This window comes from Leptodactylus fuscus, chromosome 3 (assembly GCF_031893055.1).
Source record: "Leptodactylus fuscus isolate aLepFus1 chromosome 3, aLepFus1.hap2, whole genome shotgun sequence".
NCBI lineage: Eukaryota > Metazoa > Chordata > Amphibia > Anura > Leptodactylidae > Leptodactylus > Leptodactylus fuscus.
Window position 1 is genome coordinate 182,774,226 of NC_134267.1, and position 18,524 is coordinate 182,792,749.

At 41.9% G+C, this 18,524-nt stretch overlaps 1 protein-coding gene across 1 annotated transcript; it reads left to right on the forward strand.

The window, feature by feature from the left end:
* Positions 1 to 243: 243 nt before the first annotated feature.
* Positions 244 to 18,524, forward strand: LOC142196761 (transmembrane 4 L6 family member 4-like). Its single transcript, XM_075266734.1, has 5 exons — positions 244 to 495; positions 5,855 to 5,944; positions 12,139 to 12,287; positions 14,619 to 14,838; positions 18,265 to 18,524. The coding sequence occupies exons 1-5, from the start codon at positions 322 to 324 to the stop codon at positions 18,280 to 18,282; spliced, it is 651 nt and encodes a 216-aa protein (XP_075122835.1). The 5' UTR covers positions 244 to 321; the 3' UTR covers positions 18,283 to 18,524.

The following is an 18,524-nucleotide window of genomic DNA, read 5'->3' on the forward strand; positions in this document are numbered from 1 at the left end:
TAAAACAATGTTAAATGACACATTTCTGTAAGCAACATCAATACTGCAATTGAGCTGTAGAAATAATATGCTCATATATCCATTCTGTAACAAGTTAATCTGATGCCAGTATCTTGTGTGAGTAGATTATTAACAGGGTTATTAGTTGTCATGACAAATTATTACCTTGAAAATTATCTTTCACATCCATAGGATGAGGCGCATATAAATTGGTGAGGTCAACTTACAACCACAGATAACAGAAGTGCCTCTGGGGGATTATATTATATTGGATTCTTAAGGCCAACAGTGAACCAGTTCATAACATCTAGAACTGCTAAGATGTGTTCAGGAAAATGTGCAAAGTGCTTGGGCATCACCCTTATTCCTCTCGCTATTCTGTCTGTGTTGGCACACATTTTGCTATTTTTCCCAGCTGGTAAAGTTGCAGACAGTAATGATTACATCTCGAAAGAAGTCTTTTACCTTGGTGGACTCGTGGGTTCTGGTGTTCTGGTGAGTACACTATTAGTGTATGGGAATTCTAAAAGCCATCTTGGGCCTATGATAGTAAGTCAGAAAAGCAAAAAATGTCAAGGATTTGAGTCTCATGACACCGCTGTTACAAATTTGTAGCTCTTTTATTGAAAAGCTAAAATGGCAAATACCAAGATTTTAGTTGGTATTTGCCATGAACAGATAAGACAGGCTTTTTATCATTTTTAATACAATTACACACCCAAAGAATATTTGACAAGTCCATAGTATAGATGGTATGTGGACATCCAATATGTCTTCTTTATCTATGTGTTTCGTTTAGGCAGGACCTTGTTATTATTATGTAAAAAGTCTTTTTTATATAATAAGCTTTTTCTAAGCACGTACATCCCAGCTTAAAAAAAAAAATTAAATTGATAATTATAATTTAATAGTTTTTAACCCCTTCCCGCCGATGGCATTTTTTGATTTTCGTTTTTCGTTTTTGACTCCCCTCCTTCTAAACCCCATAATTTTTTTATTTCTCCGCTCCCAGAGCCATATGAGGTCTTAATTTTTGCAGGACAAATTTTTCTTCATGATGCTACCATTAATTATTCTATATAATGTACTGGGAAGCAGGAAAAAAATTCAGAATGGGGTGGATTTGAAGAAAAAATGCATTTCTGCGACTTTCTTACGGGCTTTGGTTTTACGGCGTTCACTGTGCAGCCAAAATGACATGTCCCCTATATTCTGTGTTTCGATACGGTTCCAGGGATACCAAATTTATATGGTTTTATTTACATTTTGACCCCTAAAAAAAATTCAAAAACTGTGTTAAAAATTTTTTTTTTCTAAAAGTCACCATATTCCGACGGCCGTAACTTTTTTATACGTAAGTGTACGGGGATGCATAGGGCGTCTTTTTTTGCGGGGTCGGGTGTACTTTTTAGTTCTACCATTTTCGGGAAATGTTATTGCTTTGATCACTTTTTATTCAAATTTTTATCAGAATCAAAACAATGAAAAAACGGCGGTTTGGCACTTTCAACTATTTTTCCCGCTACGGCGTTTACCAAACAGGAAAAATATTTTTATAGATTTGTAGAGCGGGCGATTTCGGACGTGGGGATACCTAACATGTATATGTTTCACAGTTTTTAACTACTTTTATATGTGTTCTAGGGAAAGGGGGGTGATTTGAACTTTTAATTATTTTTATATTTTTTTATATTTTTTTTTAACTTTTTTATTTTATTTATTTTTTTGCATTTATTAGACCCCCTAGGGGTGTTGAACCCCAGGGGGTCTGATCACTAATGCAATGCATTACAATGCTAATGCATTGCAATGCATTGCAAAAAAGCATCCTTTCTTTTGCAGGCTGCATGACCGCGGCGCTGGAGGGGTTAATGCCTCTGATCGGTCCGGGGACCGATCGGAGGCATCAGAGCTGGTTGTCTACTGCTTAAAGCAGTAGACACCCGGCGGCTATGATGGTCGCCATAGTTACAGACCCGACATGCGCCGTACTATTACGGCGCATGTCGGGAAGGGGTTAATAATCAAATTGATAAAAACAGAGCACCGTATATACTTGAGTATAAGCCGAATTTTTCAGCCCACTTTTTGCGCTGAAAAAGCCCCTCCTCGGCTTATACTCGAGTCAGCAAAAAAAAAAAAAATTTTTTTTTTTTTTTTTTTTTTTTTTTTAGGAGGGGGGTCTATGACCAGCCACAATATTAATGTATAGAACCATAAAATAGTGCAAAAAAAAAAAAAGATTTAAAAAAAAAAAAAAAAAAAAAAAGTTCTAAAATCACTCCTTAAATAGATATAAAAGTAGAAAATTACTACTTACACCTTAGGTATCTCTGTCTGAAAGTGCCCGGTCTACTGAATATAGGGTATCTGCAGTGCTCCTATTCCGTCGGGAAGGGGTTAATAGGAACACTGCAGATACCCTATATTCAGCCAGACTGAATTCCAAGTGGGGGAAGAAAAAAAACTGTTCTCAAACTCAGGAAGGGGCAGACAGACAACCAAAACACCCCCTCCCCTTTCCCAGCACCTACTGCACCCAAAAACTACAACCATTTTAATTTTTGAAATTTTCCAGTAGCTGCTGCATTTCCCCACTATGCTTATACTCGAGTCATTAAGTTTTCCCAGTTTTTTGTGGTAAAATTAGGGGCCTCGGCTTATATTCGGGTTGGCTTATACTCGAGTATATACAGTAATATAATGAAATAAGCTATTTTACAATTGTAATACTTCCATGTACAGATCACATAGCTAATAAAAGACAGGATGGTGATTCCATAGCTACGAAATTCTGATTACTGTGCCTGTTTACAAATTCTGCCCTCAAATAAAATTATAATTATTAATAATAAATAATATCACAATAATTAGTACAAGCTTCTTCATCTTAAAAAGAAAAAAACTGCCCTTGACCTACCTAGATAACCAACCAGGTTTGCCCTTTTTGGAAAGTGGAGAGAATGGCACAAAACAGGAAAAGTCGTAATTTTTGCACAAAAACTCATCCATGTTTACAGAAATTGAGACTTTTCACGTCTTATGCATGAGAAAACTGATTTCCAAGGTAGGGTAAATAGACCCCACTGTGCCACTTCTTTATCTATGCATATATATTTACCTCTAAGGGCGGTTTCACACCTTCGCCCGGTCTCCGCTTTGCAGGTTTCAGTCTTCTGCTCAAGAAACTGGACAGGAGACGGAAACCCAACAGTTAGTTTTCAAACCCATTCACTTGAATAGCTTTGCAAAGTGTCCTCCTGTGAGTGTCTTGTGCCTCTCCGCAGAGAAACCGTTTTTTGTTTTTTTTTTCAACCGGACACAAAGTTGGACATGCAGGACTTAAAAAGGAGGTTAAAAAAAAAAAAAACTATGGAGACGCTCACAGGCGTGAGTGGGTTTGAAAACTGACTATTGTGTTTCCGTGTCCTGTCCAGTTTCTCGGACAGAAGACGGAAAACTGCAAAGCGGAGACCAGGTGCTGGTGTGAACCCGCCCTAAGGCGTCTCTTATTATAAGAAAGACTCAAATCCCATTTGATAATGTGAACATTGTTCAAAGTAGAATGTCAGCAGCGTTTGCTGTATGGTGAGTGTCGCGAAGGGTTTAAATAACTATAAAATTCTTGAGAGATTGACGTGTTGCCATGCGACTTATAACCATTTCCCTTCAGCACATGATCTCAAATCCTTAACCATGTAATAATATAGTTGCCTACCTTTGAGCCTTCTCCAAGGACCTACCTGCAGACAAAGGTGAAAAATGGATGTGTAAAAGATTTTTTCTTGTTGTTTGTTATATATCCGTTTTTAGAAGTCAATGAGGACACTGGTCTGTTTTCTAATGGACTATTTTAATGTACCGTTAAAAAAAGGATATGTTTTGACGAATTGACAGACCAGTACATGTCAATATGTCTGTTTTGCATCTGCTTGACAGCTCTTAGAAACAGATAAGGGTGTTGGATAACAAAAAAAAAAAAAAAAAAAAAAAAAAAGATCCATGAAGTTCATCTGTTTTAAATGACAGTTAAAACAGATAAACTGATACAAAACAGACATTAAAATGGCCAGATGGCCAGAAAACTGATCAATAATAAGTGACACACTGATGGAAAATAGCAAATAAAAACTGACAGTTTCATCTTTGTTTTCACTGCTGTGTGCATGTAGGCTGGTTCTCTAATTCTTATGTCAAACTGTGGTCTTACAAGGGCTTGATAGAGGGGTAATATTACTTTGCAGTCCTGTTATGTTTTCATCTCTCATGTTATAGACCCTAAGGCCGGGGCCCCACAGGCAGGAAATGACGCGATTTGCCCGCGGGCGGAAACACCACAGGAAAAATCTTAGATATAATGGTAAAAGAAAGTCAGCAGAGGAAAACTCTGTGAACTTTCTGTTGAAAGCGCTGTAGGAAGAACTGCGATGTGTTCCCGCCGCAGTTGTTCCCGCAGCGCTTTCAACAAAAAATTTGCAGAGTTTTCCTCCGTGGACTTTCTGTTACAATTATATCTATGGGAAAGCCGCCGGCATTTCCGTAGATATAATTGACATGCTGCGATTTGCAAAGCCGCAGCGACTTTGCAAATCGCAACGTGTCCACGCTACGATTTCTTCCGCAAAGTGGGCATGGGATTCGCATGAATCCCATCCCCCTTACTTGCACTGTAAAACGCCGCGATTTTTCCCGCAGCATCTCCGCTGCAGGCAAATAGCAGCGTTTACGTCCCGTGGGGCCCCGGTCTTAATCTGACTTTTTTGGCTGCTAATGCTTGACATTGAGTACTTACCTTACTTGTATCTAGAATACACAAGTCATTCTTTTGTTCAGTTATCCCCCGTTTTACTCCTTGGTATTATATATGCAATAATATGTTTACTTTGGCCTAGGTGCACTATTTTCGATTTGCCAACATTAAAATTCTTTTGCTATGTTCCTACCCATGCTACCAATTTATCTGGGTCTTTTTGTGATATTTTACAATCCGAGTTTTAAGTATCCTATGAACTTGCAGCAAAGATACTTTCAATCCCACCCACAAGATTTGTAATAAAGAGATTACAAAGTCTTGGGTCTATGCCAGAACCTTGATGTAGCCCACTGCTGACTTTCACCATTTTGAAAGGAGATGGTGAAGGTCGTAAAATGTCCTCTTTAATTTTTTTAGATGTTTTAACTATTAGTGTATTGATTGTTTTCTGTGCAGTATTGATTTTTTTTTAATTTAAGTTATAAAATATAATTTTTTTGTTTACCATATTGGAGCACATATATTCTGGCAATGTTTGATCTTGGTGGATCAATGTGTTCAGATAATTCACAAATAATATGGATAAATACCTTCTGTAGCTGAACCATTTAAGGGAGCGTTCACACTACCGTCAGTGTCCGACAGGTAGTGTCCGCTCCAAATCTGTCACGGACATTAGGAGCGGACACTAGCTGTGTCCGTGACACCTGTCATTTCAATGGGCATCGGGTGCGTTCTTTTGCACTCCGTGCCCGTCCTTCCCTGTCCGCAAGTGAAGATGTCCGACTTCTCAAGCGGACAGAAGAACCCTGCATGCAGGGTTTTTCTGTCCGCTTGTGAAGTCGGACATCTTCACTTGCGGACAGGGAAGGACGGGCACGGAGTGCAAAAGAACGCACCCGATGCCCATTGAAATAAATGACAGGTGTCACGGACACAGCTAGTGTCCGCTGCTAATGTCCGTGAGAGATTTTGAGCAGACACTAGGAGCGGACACTACCTGTCGGACACCGACGGTAGTGTGAACGCCCCCTAATCTAGGATACCCAGTAGACCAGAATTGACATTAATGTGAAATACATTTTTCTTCTCTTTATGCAGATGATTTTTCCAGCTCTAGTCTTTCTGGGTATGAAGAATAATGATTGCTGTGGATGCTGTGGTAATGAAAGTTGTGGAAAGAGATTTGCTGTAAGTATCCACGTGGAAGCAACAGAACTATCACTTTATTAGTGTATCAGACATGGAAAATGGAACACGTATGATAGACGTTAAGCTGTCATATATGTTATATAGTATTCTATACAATAGACCTTGTCATGTAAAAAAAACCTGAACTCTAAACCAACTCACATGTACACATTTAAAGGGGTTGTCCCACGTCGCATACTCACCACTCTTCGCTGCAGTAAATTCTTCTGTCTTCCGGCTTTGTTGCGTCATTGGTGGGCGGGGTTACATATGCAAAGCCAGTGGCGAGAAGTCGTTGCTTCTACGCCGCTGGCCCTGCGTGTGCGCTGCCGATGCACTAGGCATCAGACTTACAGCCTTCACAATGTAATACAGACCCGGCATCCGCGGTAATAGAGGCACAGGTGAAGCCAGCAGCGGCAGGAGCGATGCTGCTATTCCGCTCCTCCGCCCCCTCTCCTCCCCTCTGGAATATCAGCATCACTCCTGCCGCTGCTGGCTTCACCTGTGCCGGCGTCTACACTCCCCGGCATCCGCCTCTCTATTACAGCGGATGCCGGGTCTGTATTGGTGCCCCCCCCCCCTCCAGGCTCGCTCCCGTGCACTTAGCCCTTCCTCCCTCCCCCCTCAGAGCAGGCAGATACATCACTTGACTTATGACCAGATAAATCAAGGGATGTGTAAAAAAAAAAAAAAAAAAAAAAAATGAATAAAGTGATATAGTGGACAGACAAAGCAGTTTTGCTGAAGCAATGTATTTAGGAAAAGTCTTGCATCCACATTAACAAGCAGTATAGATAGGATCCTTGTGATGGGACAACCCCTTTAACAAGAAAGTGTGCCTACATCATGAATAAGCACCGAAGTAAAACGAGTCTGAAAAAAAGGGGCACCTGCAAAATATATGGCCAAAAAAGAGGCAGATGATAAAAAAAAAAAAACAACCTAGTGTATGTACTCATAAGCATCTCCCTTGTGTATAAACTATGACTCCATGTAATCAGAGATAAGCATAGAAAATCAAGATCTTCTAAAAATAGTGTCCATCATTGTCTCCCTCTGTCCTATGCTGCTTTGAATAGGATAACATTGTCAAAAATACTTTAGGCAGGGGCAACACAGCAGCTCAGTGATTATCACTGTAGCCTTGCAGTGCTGGAATCCTGGGTTCGAATCCCACCAAGAATAAAATCTGCCAGGAGTTTGTTTGTATGTTCTCCCCGTGTTTACGTGGATTTCCTCCCATTCTACAAAGACATACTAATAGGAAAAAATATACATTGTGATCCCTATATGGGGCTCACAGTCTACATTTTAAAAAAAAAACAAACTAATAAAAAAAACTTTAGGCTGAGGTCCCATGTTGGGGTGATGCAGGGTTTTTAGTTGCAGATTTTACTTCGGTTTTTTGACCCAAAGCCAAGAATGGCTACAAAAGGAATAGGGAATATACAGTAAATGGAGCTGTTACAGTGGCATAACTAGGAATGGTGGGGCCCCGTGGTGAACTTTTGACATGGGGCCCCCTGACCGTCACCAAAGACCTCGACCAACCCCCTCTTACGCATTCCTGCGCGCTCTATTATGTCTCATAGTGGCCCCTGCACACAGTATTATACCCCATAGTGGCCCCTGCACACAGTATTATGTCCCATAGTGGCCCCTGCACACAGTATTATGCCCCATAGTGGCCCCTCCACACAGTATTATGCCCCATAGTGGCCCCTGCACACAGTATTGTACCCCATAATGGCCCCTGCACACAGTATTATGTCCCACTGTGGACACCCATAAACAACTATTATACTCTGGGGTCTTTTTAGAACCCAGAGTATAATATTTGGAGACCCAGGGGGAGAAAAACATTAAAAAAACACTGTTACTATACCTAAACTAAACTGAACTACTGTTACTGTACTTATCTCCCGTCTCCTACGCTGTCGTCCTCCGAAGTAGTCGATCTTCAATGACGTCAGACGTCACATGACCCAGGACGCAGGCCGGGGTCATGAGACGTCAGACGACTAGGCTGAACCCTGCCCAGATCGTGGAGAGGTAAGTAACAGTGTTTTTTAAGTTTCTTACCTCTCCCGGTCCGCCAATCATTATACTCGCGGGTCCGAAACCCCCCCTCCCCCCCCCCTCCCCCGAGTATAATGATAGCAGCGGTAGCGGCTGTCACTGGGCCCCTAATGTCCCGGGCCCTGTGGCAGCTGCCTCTGCTGCTACAGCGGTAATTACGCCACTGAGCTCTTATATTTATCCCATCTGTTCAATATATTCCTGGCTTTGAATTAAAAAAAAAAAAAAAAAAACACAACAAAATCAGCAACAAATATAAGTTGGCCATGGAAAATAAGATCCACTAGTATCAAGCCAATGGTGAGTTACACAGACCACTGTGATTTTGTCGCAGAAAGGCCCACACACCTAGGCTGTGCACACATCTCTTTGAGGCATAAATCAGGACAAGTAGCAGCTTAAGGGGGTGTTCACATGCAGGAATTAGGTGCTGAAATTTGATGTGGAATCTGCCTCAAATTCTGCCTAAAATCTGCCTCCCATGTGGCCCCATGTCTTGTCCCACAGCAAAAAAGTGCTGTGGGAAAAATTGTGGCGGGAACACAGTTGCCAGGTTTCCTCTGCAGACTTTCTTCTTCAATTAGGGTAAGTTCACACAGAGTTTTTTGGTCATGGTTTTGAGGCCATAATTGCCTTAAAACCCTGACCAAAAAGATGGCTCCCATTGAAATCAATGGGAAATCCCATTGAAATCAATGGGAGCCACTCAGGAGCTTTTTCCGGGAGCCGTTTCTTCCCGGAAAAAAGAAGCGATGTGTTCATTCTTTAGGCTGAGTCGCCTCACGATTCAGCCTGAAGACACTCCCTCCTCCGAACTAGGCCCATTCATTCGGCCTAAATCTAGCGTGCGGCTGGATGCTGGTGCAGTGCAGCGGCTTTCAGATGCGGCGACCCAGCTTTTGGATCAGAACCTGAGGCAGAGTCCGCCTCAGGTTTTGATCCAAAAACCTCAGTGTGAACTCACCCTTAGGGCTCATTCACACTACGTAAACGACAGCTCTGCTCATGCCGAGTCGTACACGCGAGCACATCCCATTCACTTCAATGGGAGCGCTCGTAGTGAAAAAAAGCAGTCCATTCATTTCTATGGGGAGCGCTCGTATGCCGGCTCCCATAGAAATGAATGGGAACTGCTTTATACGCTGCTGATTCTGAACGTGTTTTACGTTCAGAATAAGCTGCCGTTTACGTAGTGTGAATGAGCCCTTAGGCTGCCTTCACACGATGTAACGCTCCGCTCATCTTGTCCATTTTACACGTGTAAAAATACATGTGTAAAATGTAGTTAGCCATTGAGTTCAATGGCTTTTTTTTAATGCGTGTATTTTTGTGCGCGCAAAAATGCGCACACAAAAATACACGTGTTAAAAAAAGAAGCCATTGAACTCAATGGCTAAATACATTTTACATGTGTATTTTTACACGTGTAAAATGGTCAAAATGAGCAGAGCATTACATAGTGTGAAGGAAGCCATAGGCAAACTATGGCCCTGGGCAAAATTAAGAGCAGGGCCCCAAATGCTGATATACCAGCAATGCCATCATATTTCCAGTGGCAGCCCCTTTAATAATGCCTCCTTTCTGCCCTCAAAATAGTAACAACCATCCCCTTATGCCCTCACACAATTCAAATAAGCAATTTTGTACCGCCTAATGAATTTTTGCACCCCCTCATCAGTTATTATATTGCTTCCTCATAAATAATAGTCCCTGCTTTTAAACAGTGCCCATATCAGTAATAGCCCCCCCATAAGTAGTGCTCCCTTATAAATATTCCCCCTTATTAACAATAACCCTCTCATAAATAATAGGTCATCTTATAAATAATAGTCCACATTATCAATGTTAGCCATCTTATAAATAAATAATAGCCTATTTAAGAATAGCCTCCTTATATAGTTACCCTTTTATAAATAAAAGTGACCCCATTATAATAGCTGCCTCCATATATATCTATGCCCCCCCCTTATTATAGGCCTATTATAAATAGTTCTTCCCTTATACATTCCTATGAAAAAGTTTGGGCACCCCTATTAATCTTAATTTTTAGTTCTAAATATTTTGGTGTTTGCAACAGCCATTTCAGTTTGATATATCTAATAACTGATGGACACAGTAATATTTCAGGATTGAAATGAGGTTTATTGTACTAACAGAAAATGTGCAATATGCATTAAACCAAAATTTGACCGGTGCAAAAGTATGGGCACCCTTATCATTTTATTGATTTGAATACTCCTAACTACTTTTTTACTGACTTACTGAAGCACAAAATTGGTTTTGTAAACTCACTGAGCTTTTTAACTTCATAGCCAGGTGTATCCAATCATGAGAAAAGGTATTTAAGGTGGCCAATTGCAAGTTGTTCTCCTATTTGAATCTCCTCTGAAGAGTGGCATCATGGGCTGCTCAAAACAACTCTCAAATGATCTGAAAACAAAGATTGTTCCACATAGTTGTTCAGGGGAAGGATACAAAAAGTTGTCTCAGAGATTTAACCTGTCAGTTTCCACTGTGAGGAACATAGTAAGGAAATGGAAGACCACAGAGACAGTTCTTGTTAAGCCCAGAAGTGGCAAGCCAAGAAAAATATCAGAAAGGCAGAGAAGTAGAATGGTGAGAACAGTCAAGGACAATCCACAGACCACCTCCAAAGAGCTGCAGCATCATCTTGCTGCAGATGGTGTCACTGTGCATCGGTCAACTATACAGCGCACTTTGCACAAATAGAAGCTGTATGGGAGAGTGATGAGAAAGAAGTCGTTTCTGCAAGCACACCACAAACAGAGTCGCCTGAGGTATGCAAAAGCGCATTTGGACAAGCCAGCTTCATTTTGGAAGAAGGTCCTGTGGACTGATGAAACAAAGATTGAGTTGTTTGGTCATACAGAAAGGCGTTATGCATGGTGTCCAAAAAAAACAGCATTCCAAGAAAAACACTTGCTACCCACTGTAAAATTTGGTGGAGGTTCCATCATGCTTTGGGGCTATGTGGCCAATGCTGGCAACGGGAATCTTGTTAAAGTTGAGGGTCGCATGGATAGCACTCAGTATCAGCAGATTCTTGAGAATAATTTTCAAGAATCAGTAACGAAGTTGAAGTTAAGCCGGGGATGGATATTTCAGCAAGACAATGATCCAAAACACTGCTCCAAATCGACTCAGGCATTCATGCAGAGGAACAATTACAATGTTCTGGAATGGCCATCCCAGTCCCCAGACCTGAATATCATTGAACATCTGTGGGATGATTAGAAGCGGGCTGTCCATGCTCGGCGAACATCAAACTTAACTGAACTTGAATTGTTTTGTAAAGAGGAATGGTCCAAAATCCCTTCATCCAGGAACTGATTAAAAGCTACAGGAAGTGACTAGAGGCTGTTATCTTTGCAAAAGGAGGATCTACCAAATATTAATGGTCACTTTTCTGTTGAGGTGCCCATACTTTTGCACCGGTCAAATTTTGGTTTAATGCATATTGCACATTTTCTGTTAGTACAATAAACCTCATTTCAATCCTGAAATATTACTGTGTCCATCAGTTATTAGATATATCAAACTGTAATGGCTGTTGCAAACACCAAAATATTTAGAACTAAAAATGATTAAGATTTATAGGGGTGCCCAAACTTTTTCATAGGACTGTAAATAATAGGGCCTAGTCGGGAGGGAGTGTTGCACCGCAAACTCTGCGGCGGATTCCACTATGGAATCCATATGAAGAAAGGGCTTGTCGCTTCTTTTTTCTGCGAGCGGTAACAGACTGCTCACGGAAAAAGGAACCCATTGAATTCAATGGGAGGCGGTTTTGTGAGCCAGATTGGGACGCAGATTCCGTGTCCTTGTGATTCAATGGGTAAAAAAGCCTTCCACTGATTTGAATTTGTTCCGTTTGGGAAACGGAACCCATTGAAGTCAATGCTGATTCTTACACGAGTTATCATGCCAGAATTAGCACCACTTTACTGCATGTGAATGGATCCTTTTAGCAGTTTTTCAGCAGGATTGATTGAGAACAGAAACACACAAGGTGCTGCTTATGACTAGTCATTCACAAAGTCAAATTTTAAACCAATGTTTTAAGCAATTCATGTTTTGTGTTTTTCTTGCAGAATTTTTCTTCCATCATTTTTGCTGCCGTTGGATTTGTTGGAGCTGCATACAATTTCATTATCTCTGCAGTTGCTTTAAACAAAGGTCCAGTTTGCTTTTTGGGAAAAGTACTTGGAGTTAATCTTTGGGGCTATCCTTTCGATGATGGGTATGTGTATAATTACAATTGAATCTTTCTACAACAACAAAAATCTGAGACGACTATTTCATATAAGCTGTTTTTGACTTTACAAACCATAAACAAGTTCATCTTTTTGACCACTATCTTATTTCTGTGTGTCTTCTACATCTACATGCACACAAACATTGTACAAAAAAAAAAAAAAGAAAAAGCGGGCTGAAGCAAAAAGCACTGCGGGAAAAACCAAAGTGGCGATTGTGTTTTTTCCCGCATTGCTTTTCCATAGGTATAATTGACATGCTGCAATTTCCAAAACTACAATGTTTTTCGGAATCACAGCATGTCCGTGGATGGGATTTTTAGGGACTGTAAAACACTGTGGTGTTTGCTAAAGAGTTTTTGCCACGGCCAAACTGCGACATTTACGCCACTTGAACCAGACCTTACTCCATAGTACAGATGGAACTCCTCATACACAGTGGCGTAACTAAGAATGGCAGGGCCCCGTGGCAAACTTTTGACATGGGCCCCCCTCCGACCAACGCCGAAGACCCCAACCCCCCCCCCACATTCCTGCACGCACTATTATGCCCCATAGTTGTCCCTGCATACAGCATTATACCCCATAGTGGCCCCTTCACCGAGTATTATGCTCCATAGTTGCCCCTGCACACAGCATTATACCCCATAGTGGCCCCTTCACTCAGTATTATGCCCCATAGTGGCCCATCACCTAGTATTATGCTCCATTGTGGACACCCATTAACAATTATCATACTTTGGGGTCTTTTCAGACCCCAGAGTATAATAATCGGAGACACACAAGTAGACCCCGAAGTCTTCGCGGAGCGTGGAGAGGTAAGTAACACTGTTTGTTCTGTTCGCTTACCTGTCCTGGGCCTCCGATCATTATACTCGGGGGTCTGAAAAGACCCCCCCCCCCCCCCCCCCCCCCCGAGTATAATAATGATGTTTGCGGACCCACGGTGTCAATTACCGATCCTGGCCCCTGCCAGGTAAGTAAGTAGGGCCCGTTACTGGCTGGAGTAACTCCAGCTGGTAACGGCCTATTAAAAAAAAACAAAAAACGCAGCAGTAGCGGCTGTCGCCGGGCCCCCTAATGTCCCAGACACTGTGGCAGCTGCCTCCGCTGCTTCCCCGGTAGTTACACCACTGCTCATACATTTTCATGCACATGGACAGCCACATGCATAAGGCCTTACACATGGGGATGTTCACCCATACTACCTCTACTGTGTACATTTTACACAGGTAATACATTCATTATATATTTATGGAATTGGTAAAAACTAAATTTCTTCTTCAACTACCATTTTTAATACTAGTTTTTTATGTGGTTATCCAATTGGTATGTTAAAATATGTTATATAGAATAGCTCTTTAAGGCCGGGGGCCCCATGTTGCGAAAATGCAGCATTTTGACCACAGTGGAAACACTGCAGTAAAAAAATGCTGCATTTTAAGGTACCTGCAAAGTGGATGGGATTCTGGCTAATTCCATTCACACATTGCAGAAAAATATAATCTTCAGCGGAAAATCTGCATTTTCGAAAATCGCAGCACGTCAATTATACCTGTGGAAATGCTGGCGTTTACCATATAGGTATAACAGGGGAAAAATATGCAAAAATGCAATCAAAAATGCTGTCCAAAAAATGTGTTATTCTTTTCTGCAGCATTTTTTTGCTGTGTTTCCTTACACTGGCTCTTGGAAGCTGGGGGGGGGGGATTTTTGTTACTGTTGAATCTGTCAGTGTCAGATCAGTGGGTATATGACACCTGGGATTGGCACAGATCAGTTGTTCCAGGCAGCCTGTGGGCACCAAAACCATACAAGGGATGGAGCCAGGAGCAGAACCAGTACTCTGGCACCTCAGCTATACAGTGAATGGAGCCTTCCATTTCCAGCTCTATTTATTATATAGTCCTGGTACCTGAAGATGCATTTTTGCTGTGGTTTTTTTCTGCTGCTTTTTATTTTTTTAGCCTTGTGTCACAATCTGTGACTTTAAACTAATCTCACACATTTCAGCCAAAGCCAGGAGTGGATTGAGCAGAAGGGAGACGTATAAGAACTTCATATATATTTCCCATTCGCTCTGTAGCCATTCTTGGCTTTGGCTCAAAAAACTGCAGCAAAATCTGTAACAAAAGAGGTCTCAACGTGAGACCTCAGCCTTTGAACGTATTCTTGGCTTTGGCTGAAAAAACCCCAAAATATAGCTTATTCTACTATGTATGGCTTCACCCTTAACATTTATGAAAAATACGTAAACTGAAGTGATGTTTGTCATTACTTAAACAAGTTATTACACTAAATATTTTTTTTGTTTTTAGAAATTATTTAGGAGACCATTCATTATGGAAGTTGTGCAAAGTATACAAAGAAGGTGAAAAAGGTGAATTAGACACCCAAATTATTATTACCTGGAATTTGACTCTCTTCTCAATCCTCTTGGTAATTGGCTTAGTACAAGGCGTTCTCTGTGCAATTCAAGCTATTAACGGCCTTATTGGGACAATCTGCGGAGACTGCAAGTGTTGTGGATGCTGTGGGGTAAGTTCATCTAAATAACCATTTTCATGTTTTTTTAATGGTCCAAAACACATAACTATGATATGTCTTTAATCTTCTTATGTCCTGTAAATGTATTTTATTCAAGCTAAGACAATGCACATCTTTCTTTAAATAAGGAACAGATCATTTCCTTTCCCACATTCCCAGCCAGGTCAGGCATCCTGTAAAGTGTTTCAAACGGATTTGCCAAACGCAGATGTGAACCGGGCCTTATGCCTCATTCACATCAGCATTTGTATTCTGTCCGGGGAGAGTTCGCATGGAGACCCCCCGAATGGAATACAAACGCAATACAACGGAATACAAACTGTAAAAGCACACGGACCCCATAGACTATAATGGGGTTTGTGTGCTTGCCACGCACTGCCCACACAAATCATTTGAAAACTGATTGCCGGGTTTCCATCTCCTGTCCAGTTTCTCTCGGCAGAAGATGGAAACCCGAAAGCGGAGACTGGGCGCAGGTATGAACCTGCCCTAATCAGTATGTAATCAGTTTTTGACTAATCAGTTTTTCTTTTTCTTCCCCCTTCTGATCATGCCCAAAACAGACACAGGTCGGGTTCACATCTGCGCTCGGTCTCCGCTTTGTGGGTTTCCATTTTCTGCCTGAGAAAATAGACAGGAGACGGAAACCCGGCAGTGGGTGTCCGCCCGTGAGCATCTTCACCGCGGAGACCAAAAGATGCTCACGGTCGCTCACAGGTGGACACTTTGAAAACCCATTCAAATGAATGGGTTTGAAAACTGACTGCTGGTTTCCATCTCCTGTCCAGTTTCTCAGGCAGAAGACAGAAAGCTGCAAAGCGGAGATCGGACGCTGATGTGAACCCGCCCACAAACTGATTGCTCTCAGTATGTAATCAGTTTTCCATAGACCTCAATGTTAAAGGGATTCTATCATTAAAATGTTTTTTTTTTCCCTGACTAACACGTAGGAATACCCTTAAGAAAGGCTATTCTTCTCCTACCTTTAGATGTCTTCTCTGCGCCGCCGTTCGGTAGAAATCCGCGATGGAAGATGGAGTTTGGCACTGGAGATATCTCTCGCAGCATTGGGGACACCCCCAGTGCTCTTTGAGCGCTGAGGACCGCCCCCAGTGCTGCGAGAGAACTCATTTGCATACCGAAGAAAAAACAGGATTTCTAACGAACGGCGACACGGAGAAGACATCGAAAGGTAGGAGACGAATAGCCTTTCTTAAGGCTATTCCGCCATGTTAGCAAGGAAAACAATGACGTTTTAATGATAGAATCCCTTTAAAACAAAACTGATTGTTTGCTGTCCATCTGGAATCCTTACTTTCAATATGGAGACAAAGTTCTGCAAGTTTTACTTTTCTCTCCACACAAAAAAACTGAAAGCAGACGGAAATGGCACAAACTGATTTCATACTGATTACTTTTAAAACCCATTGAAATGAATGGGTTTTCATCCACACCATTTGAAATCAGTTTTTGAAATTTGTGAAATTCTGATTACAAACGGAATGGCCAAACACAGATGTGAACCAGGCGTAAGGCTGCAGTTCAACCAGGCCAATTATACACAAGCGAATTACAGCTGCATCCAGCCTATGGCGAACCTTTCTGAGACCGAGTGCCCAAACTGCAACCCAAAACCCAATAAATTATCGCGGAGTGCCAACACAGCAATTTAACCTTAAAACTCTGTGGATCCACAATTGCAGACAATTATGGACCCACAAATTACAGTCGTGTGAATGGGGCTTTACAGAGCTTGTACTGAAAGGTAAAGGTCTCTGCATTTTTTACTTTTTAACAATTAATGTTCACTACTTACATCGCACAGGATTCGTTTTATAGTGACCGTGCAATGTTATTATGGCCTGTACTAATATCACGTCAGCTATAAAACAGATACTGTGTGTTATAAGTAGTGAAGGGCCCACACACAGTACCACCTGCCCCACAGTGGCCCCCACACAGTACAATCTGCCCCACAGTGGCCCCCACACACAGTAAAATCTGCCCCGCAGTGGCCCCCACACACAGTACCATCTGCCCCACAGTGGCCCCCACACAGGATTACACTTGTATACTCCACAGTAGCCCCCTCCCACACAGCATCAAATGGTCCACAGTCGCCCCCTCCCACACAAAATGAAATGGTCCATAGTGGCCCCTTCCCACACAGCAATAAATAGTCCAGAGAAGCCCCCTCACACACAGCATCAAATGGTCCACAGTAGCCCCCTCCCACACAGCATCAAATGGTCCACAGTAGCCCCCTCCCCAGACAGTACACAAATATAAATATACTTACCTGAAGAGCTGACGGGCGTCCTCTCTTCTGTTCACTGCGCGCGCTGATAATTTACGTCATCACACCCGCGCCGGTGCAGAGGTCACAGTCTGTAGACAGTGTAGGCCGCACGGTACGTGCGTCCTACACTGACAGCTTTCAGCTGGATGTGCATTTGCACAACCAGCTGAAGTCAGTGATCGCTCACTAATGGTGAATCCTGTACCGGATTCCCCGTTAGTGAGCGATCAGGGTGACCGCACGTGTGCCGGCATAGAGGGCTCTGCGTGCCCACTCTGGCACGCGTGCCATAGGTTCGCCATCACTGGCCTAAGGCCTCGTTCACATCTGCATTGGTAATCCGGTCGGGGGAGTCCGCATGGGGACCCCCCGAACGGAATACCAAACGCACTGGCAAGCGATGTGCCAGTGAAAGCGCACGGATTCCCATAGACTATAATGGGGTCCATGTGCTTGTTACGAGATCTCCGCAGAGAACATGCAGACAGAAAAGTACTTCACGATCTACTTTTCTGTCTGCATGACTCGTGTGGAGATCTCACAGCAAGCACATGGACCCCCTTATAGTCTATGGGGTCCGTGTTCTTTCACTGCACATCGCTTGCCAGTGCGTTTGGTATTCCGTTCGGGGGGTCCCCATGCAGATCTCCCCGAACAGATTACCAAATGCAGATGTGAATCAAGGGTCATTTCTAAAAATTCCTTTGAACAGATTCCATGTCATTCCATCAGAAAAATAATTATAATATGGTGCTAAACAGCATGTGATGTTCCTCTCTTTGTGGTGCATAATTTTGGCGCATGTCAACCTGTGCTCCAGAATTTGAAATGTATGCTGCCTAGCAGCTGTTGTACATTTTACCTGTTTACATTGGTTTTGTCTTGATAATGTCTTACTCTGTAAGATATCAACTGCTTTGTGGCTTTTATTGTAAAATATTCATGGTCCTTATACCTTCCTAGACTACAAGTGGAAAAAAGATGAAGTCTGCAGGGATTGCTAGTTTTCTTATACACTTATACTCATACACTGTAGCATTGCTTTTTTCTTTTTGATTGTTTTATCATTTACAATTAAGCTTTATATATATATAAAATATCTGTGTTCTTGTTTACAGAATGAAGGACCTGTTTAACTCCTGAGGACTTTTTTTTATATTTCATCACTTCTACCATCCAAAACAAATATGATCCATAAAGAGGAAGACGAATGAAGAGTTCAGATAACTTTGACTGTACTTTCTTATGTAAAACAGGAAAAGTAAAACTGTATAAAACAAAGCATGACTGCATTTATCTACAACTTATATCCCATACACAGTAGTTAGTTGTGTGAGATGTTGTAACACTTATTCATTATTAAACGTTATTTGTACAA